At 40.9% G+C, this 12,234-nt stretch overlaps 1 protein-coding gene across 2 annotated transcripts in view; it reads right to left on the bottom strand.

The window, feature by feature from the left end:
- NALCN (sodium leak channel, non-selective) overlaps window positions 1–12,234 on the bottom strand; it is a 380,765-nt gene that overhangs the window by 150,552 nt on the left and 217,979 nt on the right. For both annotated transcript variants that reach the window (XM_064275254.1, XM_064275255.1), the window contains one exon: window positions 4,029–4,103. In XM_064275254.1, coding sequence (XP_064131324.1) covers window positions 4,029–4,103 — 75 coding nt within the window. The remainder of the gene's footprint in view (window positions 1–4,028; window positions 4,104–12,234) is intronic.

The following is a 12,234-nucleotide window of genomic DNA, read 5'->3' as shown; positions in this document are numbered from 1 at the left end:
ACTGCCCCAGAGGGTTTCCAAGGAATGGCTGGTGGATTCAAAATACTGACCTTTTGGTTAGCAGCCACACGCTTAACCACTTGCCACCGGGGCTCCATTTACATGATATTAGCATTTAAATCAGTTGACCTTAAACTAAATAGATTTCCCTCCATAATGTGGTGGGTCTCATCCAATTAGTTGATGTCATGGATTAAATTATGTCCCCCAAAAATGTGTGTATGAATTTGGCTGGGCCATGATTCCCAGTATTGTGTGACTTTCCTACATACTGTAGATCCTGCCTCTATGATGTTAATGAGGGAGGATGGGCAACTATTGTGTTAGTGAGGCCGGACTCAATTTATAAGGCTGGCCTGTGTCTTGAGGCAGTCTCTTGAGATATAAAAGGTAGAAGTGAGCAGAGAGACAGGGGGACCTCATACTACCAAGCAAGCAGTGCCAGGAGAAAAGTGCATCCTTTGGACCCAGGGTCCCTGCATGGAGAAGCTCCTAATCCAGGGGAAGGTCGATGAGAACACCAACAGAGAGAGAGAGAGAGAGAGAGAGAGAGATAGCCTTCCCCTGGAGGTGATACCCCGAATGTGGACTTTTAGCCTACTTTACTGTGAGAAAATAAACTCTTTGTTAAAGCCATCCACTTGTGGTATTTCTGTTACAACAGCACTAGATAACTAAGAACAGTTGAGGTACCTACTGAATCAGATTCGACGGCAATGGGTTTTTAAAAGCAAAAACTGAGGTTTCCTGAGGAAGGTTCTATTCCAAAACTGTGAATAGACAAGACTGCCATCATTTCCAGCCTGTGACTTGATCTACAGATTTTGGACTTGCCAGCCCCAACAATCTTATGGGCCAGTTGCTGAAAATAAATCAATCTCTCTTTCTGTATATACATAAAATACCTACAGTTGTAGGCAATCTCTCTCTATGTGTATACCGGTTTTGCTTCTCTAGAAAACCCTTACTAAGACAGAGTTTGATACTGGGAAGTGGGATGCTGCTCTAACAAATACCTAAAGGTGTGAAGTGGCTTTGGAATCAGGTAATAGGTAGAGGCTGGAAGAGTACTGAGGCGCTTGATAGTAAAAGCCTAGGCTGTCTTGAAGAGACTATTGACAGAATTATGAACATTAAAGATGATTCCGGTAAGGGCTCAGAAAGAAATGAGTAGAACTATAGAGAAATCTTCTATCATCATGGAAAGAATGTTGCTGCTAGAATTGTGGGTATTAAACGTGCTTCTAGTGAAGCCTAAAAAGTGCTTGATGGAAAGAAGAACTTGTAAGTGATGAACTTGGATATTTGGCTGAGGAACTTTCTAAACATAATCTTGAAGGTGAAGCCTGTTTCATCCTCGCTGCTTATAGTAAAATGTGGGATGAAGAGAGAGAATGAGAAATGAACACTGCAAAAGGAAGCCAGAACTTGAAGATTCTCAGACTACCCAAGTTATAAAAATTAAGAAAGCATGCCTGGAGAGGACACCAAGGACGTGGCTGGACAACCTTTTGCTAAAGAGATTAGGCCTGTGACTGATGAATGTAATCAACCATCTCAGCACAAATACTGCCAGCTTAGGCTAAAAGACACAAAGATGGGAGTAAATAAAGGAAAGCTGTCTGATTCCTGGAATTCTCCAGGCAGAAACAGGCTGATGGAGCTACTTGACTGTAAATATCTGTTGTCCTTCCAGAAAAGGAAAGCATAATATCAGGAGCAGCTTAGAGGCCAGCAGGGCTGCTGGCCTGGGTCTTAGGGGAGGGACACTGGTTCTGAAGGGCTGGACTATCTCCTTAGTTCCAGGGGAGTGGGGTTTCCAACCCTGTGGCTCAGGAGAATGGGGCTACTACCCAAAACCGAGAGAGAGGGGCCACTCCCACGGTGGGCTGGAAAACAGAGGATAATTTCCAAACCTTGAAGTCTAATGGAATTTGCCGTGCTGGGTTTATGACTTCTTAGTACCTTCTTTCTTTCAATTTCTTCCTTTTGGAATGGAAAGGTCTATCCTTTGCCTGTCTCACCATTGTATTTTGGAAGTAGATAACTTGTATTCTAGGTTTCACAGATTCACAGATGCAGAGGAAATTTGCCCCCAGGTGGACTATATCCAGAGTCTTATCCATATTTGATTTAAAAGAGATTTTAGACTTAGAGTCGATGTTGGAACGTGTTAAGACTTTTGGGGATGCCAGGATGGGATTAATGTGTTTTGCTTGTGAGAAGAACGTGAACTTTTGGAGGTCAGAGGGTGGACTTTTATGGATTGAATTGTATCCCTTCAAAAAGATATACTGAAGTCCTAATCCCTTGTATCTGTGAATGTGACTTTGCTTGGAAACAAGATCATTGAAACTAGAGTAGGGTGAGTCCTAATCCCACCTGAGTGGAGTTTTATAAAAGAGGAGAACAGAAATGGGAATTTAGACAGAGGAACAATGGCCATGTGATGATGAAGACAGACACAGCTTCCAGCCAAGGACTGTTGGAGGCCACCAGAAGCTAGGAAAGAAGAGAGAATCATTGGAGATTTCCCTCTTAAGAGTTCAAAGAAGGAGTCAATATAGCCAACACCCTGATTTGTATATCTATCTTCCAGAAATGTGAGACAATAATTTTTTGTTCTTTAAAGCCACCCACTTTGTGGGTTTTTTTTATGGCAGCCCTAGGAAGCTGAGACCCGTAGTATACAGGAAAATCCACAACTAAATACCAATTTGTAAAGCACAGCCTAAAGTGGTTATACAAGGGCAGGCTTGTATTGGTCATGTCTAGCTGAGTGGTTGATCAGTTTCAATTTTGAATATATATATATATATTTTAACTAGAAGTCACATGAAGTATTTGCATCAATGACATTAATGACCATCCCAACTTCCATCTGAAAAAACCCTCACTGTTGCAACAGATTGCAAAGTTCTGGAAGATATAATCTCCACCATACCCAGGTAGGCATTTTGCCTGCATAGTTGCAGGGTAGGAAAGAAGTTACAACCTCCCTTTGAAAGCTCACAAAAGGAATCTTTATGTTAAATATTTATTTTTTCTTATCGACTCTCCTTGTTTAAAAGTATAGGCTTTGGAGATACGTAAGTGTAGTAAGATAAAATGCTGAACGTGGCCATTAGTCATAAAAATGACCAACAAAGCTGAAATAGATTATGCCTTTGTTTTTGAAAACATAGACTATTATGATGTAATTTAAAAATTCTGAATGTATAAGGCCTCCATATGATTCCCAATAGGTGCTTTAGAGCCTTGAGTTCTCTTTGTTAATATTACAACTTGTCTTGCAGTGTTGGAAGGTGATCCAAGATTACCTTATCCGGTGACTCCCACTTTCACCAACTCTACTCCTCAAAGAGTCTATACTTTTTAATAGAGCCACATTTCCCGAGCCCAGTATCCACCATGTAACAGAAAATCGGAGAGAATTGTTGACCACACTGGTAGTGTCATCAACAACATAACCTTCACACATACCCTTTTCTACTTTTGGGGCACAATAACCTATACCACAACATCCAGTCTGTATTTAAACATAACGGGGCACACATGAAATCAAAAATTTATTCTATTCCATTTCTTATAATCACTGTGGGTACCCAGCCTAAATTTTCTTTTAGAGTTTAAAGGACAGACGAATTGGTGCTTAACATTTTTATGGTGATGATCAAAAGTATTACATATAATAATGCAAAATGGCGATCTGACACTGAGACATTTCTTTTCAAACAATCCTCATTTAATAGCAGAAGGAAAAGAGTCTCTAAATCCAATATTATACTATGTCCATCTTACTTTTACCCATAATAATGATATTAAACTATTCCTAGAATAATTATACAGCAGTACAAAATGCCCTTTGTTGATATTGTATAAAGGCTAAATTTAAACCAAAATCATTTTGCCAACTCAGGCTGCCTTAATTTATTAAATTCTCTGTATACTTTTTTACTTTGAAACTCAAACTGTGTTAATACTATCTGTAAGCACGTCTTCAAAAAAAATGCGCATACATTACTTACTTGTTTAAGCTTCTTTAGATCTTCATCAAGTTCTAAGTTGTCCAAAATAACAGCCACAAACAAACTCAGGAGAATCTACAAAATGGTTAAATAACAATGAAAAAAATCTACATGCCACATACATAAAAATATATGTACAATATAGAATATTTACCTAAAATATACTGTATCTTGAATGCATTAAATGAAAAATAAACATGACGTTGTGAATCATTTTAGATGCATTTTAAGATATTTATCACAAATTCACTGAAGGAAATATGTATGTTCATTGAAATGGGAAATATAAAATATTAATTTGCTTTATGAAGCCTATTTAAAGAGGAAATTAAGAAAACAAAGTTCTTTTTTGACTCAACTATCCCACTTCTGATAGTATATCTTAAGAAAATAATCTGAAATATTCATGTAAACCTTAATATACAAAAATGCTTGCATTATTTATAATAATAAAATACTATAAATAATATAAATATCCAACTGTGTAAAGACATAATAGAATTATTTATAATATATATATATATAAATTTTTTTTTTTTGAAACCCTGGTGGCATCGTGGTTAAGAGCTACAGCTGCTAACCAAAAGGTCGGTAGTTTAAACCCTCCAGGCGCTCCTTGGAAACCCTGTGGGGCAGTTCTACTCTGTCCTGTAGGGCCGCTAGGAGTCGGAATCCACTTGACAGCAGTGGGTTTGGTTTTACATAAACTTATGTGTGTATACATATATATATATACACACACGCACATATATATACATATATACATACGCACACACATGCACACACACGCACATACACATGCACACACACATAAATAACTATATTATCTATTTTTGCAAAGTTGGATATAAAATAAAATTTATGCAGCCATTACAAATTCCCGTTGTGTAGCCAGCCCCCTAGATGGCCCCCAGTGATTCTCACCTCCTGGAATTCATGCCCTGTGTAGTCCCCTCCCACCCTAATATGGCTGACCCATGTAACCAATAAGTTATGTAAACTATGGTGTGTAACTTATGAGGTTATAAGTTGCCAAGTGGCACAAATGGTTAAGTTCTCAACTATTATCCAAAAGGTTGCTGGTTCGAACACACTCAGAGGCGCTTAGGAACACAGGCCTGATAATCTGCTTCCCAAAGGTCACAGCCTCAAAAATCCAATGTGCCAGTTCTACTCTACACACATCGGATCACCATGAGTTGAAATCCAACTGGACAGCGACTAACAACAGCAACAAGAACTTATGAGGCTAGGTAATAAAGATATTGTGGCTTTTACCTTGCTCACTCTTCTATCAACTGCTCTGGCAGAAGCTAGCTGCCATATTGTGAGGGCACTTATGCAGACCAAACCCTGGCGGCATAGTGGTTAAGTGCTACGGCTGCTAACAAAAGGGTCAGCAGTTCGAATCCGCCAGGTGCTCGTTGGAAACTCTATGGGGCAGTTCTCTGTCCTATAGGGTCACTATGAGTCGGATTTGACTTAATGGCACTGGGTTTTACTGGGTATGGAGAGGCCTATGTGGTATCAAGCTGAGGCTTCCTGACAACAGCCAGGCAAGGAAATGAGGTCTCCTTCCAGCAGTCATGTGAGTGACTTATCAGGAAGTAGATACTCCAGTCCCAATAAAACCTTCAGATGATTGTAGCCCCAGTCAACATGTTGCCTGCAACATCATGAGCCACTGAACTACAACTACCCAGTTAAGCCTCTTCTGATTCCTGACTCACAGAAACTGTGTGATATAATAAATGTTTATGATTGTTAATAAATGTTTAAGTTGTGGGGTAATTTGTTACATAGCAATAGATATATAATGCACTTAAGAAATTTAGTAGTTGTGCAATTCAATATTTCAAATTTAAATAAGAATATATATATATGGGAGAAGTGAATCTATGTACAAGAAAGTAATAACAGAGAAAATGCTAGAAGGAGGTACTTCAGAAACGTTAATGGTGTCTACATTTGTGCAGGTAATAATGGATTTTATTCCCTTTTCTTGGTGTTTCATGATACATCCCAAATTAAAAAAAAATGTAAAAAGGGTGAATAATTCTTTTGAAATGAGTAAAGAAGCTAAAAGACAGAAAACAACAAAAAACATAGAATTTTAAAAATATTTTAATTTTTAGTCCCTTTTAACTTTATATTGTCTGAAGTTCCACATCCATTTTCTCATCTTTTTCATTTCTAACATATATTCTTCCTTTTAATTTCCTTCTAAACAAATTATTCCCACTTGTTAATATTAGACTCAGAGCCCTGTGGGGCAGTTCTACTCTGTCCTACAGGGTTGCTAAGAGTTGGAATAGACATAAAAACAAAAGGTTTTTTTTTTTTTTTTGAAGGATGAAGATAAGAAAGTTGAGGAAATTGAGCAATAACTTTTATACCAGAAGGAGTATTAGGCAGAAGTTAACGGTTAGTTCCTTTCCAAGTTTAATGAATATACGTAAGGAAAAACAAAAAACCCTCCAAACATTATTAAACTTTGACAGAATACACTTGGCCTGGGACAATCACCAACACGTCTCATTTTAATAGCCATATCCTTGGGAATCCTACAAGGTAAAGAAGACCCAGCTTAGTCTAGACCAGGGATGTTTACTGATGTCATCATGTCTGCCACACCTAGGGCACCTGGACACAGATATTCAGTCCATGTTGCACCCCAACTTTAGCCCGTTACTGTGACCTTGATGATAAGTAACATTTGAGGTGTCTACCTTCCCTGCACCCTCACCCCAAATCCAGAATGTCTCCTCTCGACAGTGTGAGCTATCTTTCACCTCTTTCTATTACTCATCAAGCCCTTGGCCAAGCGCTGCTTTGTATCCAGCTTAACTGGTTTCCCTGTCTCCCCGGTCTAAGGGTAAATAGAAATCTAAAAAAATGAAACAGAACTTGACTTTCCTTGATGAAAGAAGGGAAAGAGATTTTCTCCTTCTCTTTCTTAGAGACTCTCCTTAAAAAACTTGTAAATTCTTTCTTTATTCCTCTGACATGTATGTAAACCTGGATTGTTGAGGAAGCATTGACTTTCTGTTTATGACGATGGAAAATTTGGCAAACTGATGTTGGGGATGAATCCACAACAGGATGAATGTAATTAGTGTCCCTGAACTGTACATGGAAAAAATCTTGACTTGGCAAACGTTGTGTTTTATATATATCTTTACAACAACAACAAACAACGATATTAGTTGTGGAAAAAAAAAATGAATAAGCTCACAAGTTTAAAACTAGGAATGTTTTTCTTAAGGGTCTGGGAACCATCTCTTTGAAATGCGAACATCGAGGAAGGTTGCGCCCCTATTTTCCAATCTCGTGGAAATGTGGGAATTTAATTTAGGCACCTGACTTCAAGTTGTAAAACTATCACTTGCCGTAGAGATATAAACAGTTTTATTTCTCCTTTGGATAAAGGCAATTACCACAGATGGCCACTCCAATTACCAGGTGAATTTAGAACGAACTGTTCAACAAATGCTGCTGTCAAGTCATCTTACATGAAGACTGAAATGACAAACCAAACCCGCTGCCATCGAGTTGATTCTGACTCATAGCGAACCTATAAGATAGAGTAGAACTGTCCCATAGAGTTTCCAAAGAGTGCCTGGTGGATTTGAACCGCTGACCTTTTGGTTTGCAGCCAAGCTCTTAACCACTGCATCACCAGGGACTAGTTATTGTTTATCATGAGAACATGAATGTCATACATTATATCTACCCGGTGATATAAAAGAGTGAGTTGTCTGTCTTTGCAATCACTTTAGCGAAAGGCCTGTGATGTGCATTGGAGACTGGTTTGATGCTTCTCCAATAACAAAACTGTTTTCTTTCTCTTCTACCTTTGTGAAAGGTTTTCTGGGCTGGCAGGAGATTTTATTTTTAATTATTTCCCCAACACCAGACAGATGGCAGGCTACTCAAGGACAGGGATGTTCTGTTACTCAATTAAATTGAACAACAGTTCACTGGGCTCCATCAATGTGTCAAGCACTGACTGGTCAGAGCATAAATGCAATATTGCTCTCACTGCTATGGAGTTTACAGTTGAATTAAAGATACCTGGTAAACAGAGTCAGAAGATCTCATTTAGCACACAGACTTAACCTATGGGGCAATCGCCAGCCCATTCTGAGTTTTAGTGTCTTCTTTTTGTAAAATATTTCTAATATAAAAGTAATAGCTCAAAAAAATGCAGCTATCATTGTCTCACTTATTCCTCCCAAGAACTCTGGAATGTAGTATAGCCTATATGAAAATATACAAACACCCACTTAGGTATGCAAAATTAGAATCACTTTCTTGATTTCTCTGTAGATGAATTCAATTAGCTCTTAAGCTCTCCGTTTGTGCCAGTGGCCAAAAACTTAATCTTGCTATGTCAGTCCAATATATACCAAACCAAAACCAAATCCATTGCCCTCAAGTCATGTCCAACTTGCACTGACCCTATAGGACAGAGTGGAACTGTCCCATAGAGCTTCCGAGGCTGTAATCTTTGTGGAAGCAGGCCGCCACGTCCTTCTCCCGTGGAGTGTCTGGTGGGTTGGAAAAGACATTTAGGTTAGCAGCCTAGTGCTTCACCACTGTGCCACCAGGGCTCCTACCAATTCAATAGAAAGGCAAAAAATCAAACCTGCTGCTGTAGAGTCAATCCCGACTCATAGCAACCCTATAGGACAGGGTAGAACTTCCCCACAGGGTTTCCAAGGAGAGTCAGGTGCATTTGAACTGCCGATCTTTTGGCTAGCAGCCAAGCTCTTAACCACTGTGCCACGGGGGCTCCAACCAATATATAGTCACCTAAAACTCAGCTACTTTTGAACAAATGTTCCTTTTCTTTTTAGGTCAAGGATGTGTATATTATATAGCATCTGGTCCACCATGGCCTATGTAATATGTCCTCCATTTCCCCGATAGGGCACTGATGATGCTTGTTTGCGGGGTTCTAGGCTGTGTCTCGACTGAATTGGCCACCACCTCAGCTCTTGGTAGGCTACTAACTGGAAGATTGGTGGCTCAAACCTACCCAGAAATGCCTCAGAAGAAAGGTGTGGTGAAAGGTCACAGCCATGAAAATTCTGTGGAGTGTAGTTCTACGCTGTACACATGGGGTGGCCATGAGTTGGAATCCACTGCATGAAGTCCCAACTGAAGATGTTGGCAGGGCTGCACTCCCTCTGAAGGCTTTAGGGGAGAATCCTTCCTTGCGTCTTCCAGTTTCTGCTGGCTCCAGGAGTTCCTTAGCTTGGGGCTGTGACACTGCAATTTCTGTCTCCGCCTTCACATGGCCTACTCTTCCTTCTCCCTGTGTTTCTTCTTCTCTTCTGTTTTTTTATGCCACTTGTCATTGGATTTCAAGTCCATCTGGAAAACGCAGGATGATCTCACCTCAAGATCTTTAACTTATATACATCTGTGAAGTCGCTTTTTCCCAGTCACATTGCACTCACAGGCCCCAGCGGTTAGGACATTGACTACCTTTTTGAAGGCCACTGCTCCATCACCACATCCTCCATCTTGTCTTTAACGTGGACTGTAGTTTCCACAAAAGATACACTGGCTGTCTACTCTCAGGAAAGTTTGGAAGCTCTGCCGTTCCAGGTGGGAACTAAGGGAGACTTGTTCTTTTCTTTTTTTGTAAATAATTTCTATTGTGCTTTCAGCGAAAGTTTACAGATCAAGTCAGTCTCTCACACAAAAACCCATATACACCTTGCTACGCACTCCCAATTACTCTCCCCCTAATGAGACAGCCTGCTCTCTGCCTCCACTCTCTCTTTTCGTGTCCTTTTGCCAGCTTCTAACCCCCTCCACCCTCTCATCTCCCCTCCAGGCAGGAGATGCCAACATAGTCTCAAGGGTCCACCTGATCCAAGAAGCTCACTCCTCACCAGCATCCCTCTCCAACCCATTGTCCAGTCCAATCCATCTCTGAAGAGTTGGCTTCTGGAATGGTTCCTGTCCTGGGGCAACAGAAGGTCTGGGGGCCATGACCACCGGGGTCCTTCCAGTCTCAGTCAGACCATTAAGTCTGGTCTTATGAGAATTTGGGGCCTGCATTCCACTGCTCTCCTGCTCCCTCAGTGGTTCTCTGTTGTGTTCCCTCTCAGGGCAGTCATCAGTTGTAGCCGGGCACCATCTAGTTCTTCTGGTCTCAGGATGATGCAGTCACTGGTTCACGTGGCCCTTTCTGTCTCTTGGGCTCGTAGTCACCTTGTGTCCTTGGTGTTCTTCATTCTCCTTTGATCCAGGTAGGTTGAGACCAGTTGATGCATCTTAGGTGGCTGCTTGCTAGCATTTAAGACCGCAGACGCCACTCTTCAAAGTGGGATGCAGAATGTTTTGTTAATAGATTTTATTATGCCAATTGACTTAGATGTCCCCTGAAACCATGGTCCCCAGACCCCTGCCCCTGCTACGCTGGTCTTCAAAGCATTCAGTTTATTCAGGAAACTTCTTTGCTTTTGGTTTAGTCCAATTGTGCTGACCTCCCCTGTATTGTGTGCTGTCTTTCTCTTCACCTAAAGTAGTTCTTATCTACCATATCTAATTAGTGAATACCCCTATCCCACCCTCCCACCCTCCCTCCCTTCCTTCTCTCGTAACCACAAAAGAATGTTTCCTTCTCAGTTGAAACTATTTCTCAAGTTCTTATAATAGTGGTCTTATACAATATTTGTCCTTTTGCAACTGACTAATTTTGCTCAGCATAATGCCTTCCAGGTTCCTCCATGTTATGAAATGTTTCACAAATTCCTCACTGTTCTTTATTGATGAGTAGTATTCCATTGTGTGAATATACCGTAATTTATTTATCCATTCATCCGTCGATGGGCACCTTGGTTGCTTCCATCTTTTTGCTGTTGTAAACAGTGCTGCAATAAACATGGGTGTGCATATATCTGTTCGTGTAAAGGCTCCTATTTCTCTAGGATATATTCCAAGGAGTGGGATGGCTGGATCGTATGGTAGTTCTATTTCTAACTTTTTAAGGAAGCGCCAAATCGATTTCCAAAGTGGTTGTACCATTTTACATTCCCACCAGCAGTGCAGAAGTGTTCCAATCGGGAGACTTGTTCTTGAGGGATTGTTCAGGCCCTTTCTCTATCTGGAACCCGTGGGCAGCTACCCCACTGTGCCAAGACTGCCCTTGTCTGTGAGGTACCCCCAGAGAGACTATTCTTTGGGTATCCTCAAGTTACAGAGAGGAGCAAGGCTCAGCTTCTCACCTAGTTGTTATCCAGCTGTGCACAAGAGGCAAGAGCTGAATTCATGATCTTTTTAAAAGTCCCTGGAGACCCATTCTCATTTTCCTCAGTTACAGATAGGAATTGGGGCCAGCTCTTGGATCTGGAAACACACCCAAGTTTTACCAGTACCCCTGCACCACGTAGTGTGGTATGCCATGATAGCATCTAAACACTTTTTGTCTTTCTCTTTCTCTTCAAGCTCTTCTGCCACCCTCATGCCCCGGCCCAGAAAAGGTTCTTTCTTCTTAGAAAGCAGGAATGTAAAGACAAACTGGAGCCAAGGAGGAGAGAGGGCAGCACAAATGTGAAGACTGCCTACCACCAGCAGCTAAACCTGATCACGGTGTCACAAATTTAGTGTACCATTTGGGCACTGAGATTTCTGGGAGGTTATCTGGGGAGATGGGTCGAGGTGTAGCTTCTGAGTGCTATTCATGTAGATTGTGAGACACTGGTAAAGATTCCAAGGATTCGACACCAAGATACGAAAAGATCAAGGAGAAGAATGATTTGGACAGAAAGAGAAGTGTGAGAAAGCCATTTCAGGTGGCATGACCAAAGACAAGGGGGCCAGGAGGCATGTAGCTTGTCAGCACCCTGGAGAGTAGTTGAGTATGGTCAGAACATGGCTTTCAGTGAGGATGCTGGGGAGGCTGGGAAGGTAGACCAGGAGGATGGCACGTCACATGAGTGCCACAGGGGGAGGTTATATAGTCACAAAGTGATGACATTAGTTTCTTTTCTGTTCAATTTTTCCTTTCAAATGGTCTGTTTTCATACACATCATATAGCCATTTTAAACTGGCTGATTAAAACAGTAGCTAGAGACAGTATTAAGTGCAATTTGACAAAGATATTTAGAAAGGTGAAACCCTGGTGGTGTAGTGGTTAGGAGCTACAGCTACTAACCAAAAGGTCAGCAATCCGAATCTACCAGGTGC

The sequence above is a fragment of the Loxodonta africana genome, chromosome 23, assembly GCF_030014295.1.
Source record: "Loxodonta africana isolate mLoxAfr1 chromosome 23, mLoxAfr1.hap2, whole genome shotgun sequence".
Classification (NCBI taxonomy): Eukaryota; Metazoa; Chordata; class Mammalia; order Proboscidea; family Elephantidae; genus Loxodonta; species Loxodonta africana.
This window is presented reverse-complemented; position numbering and strand designations above follow the sequence as displayed.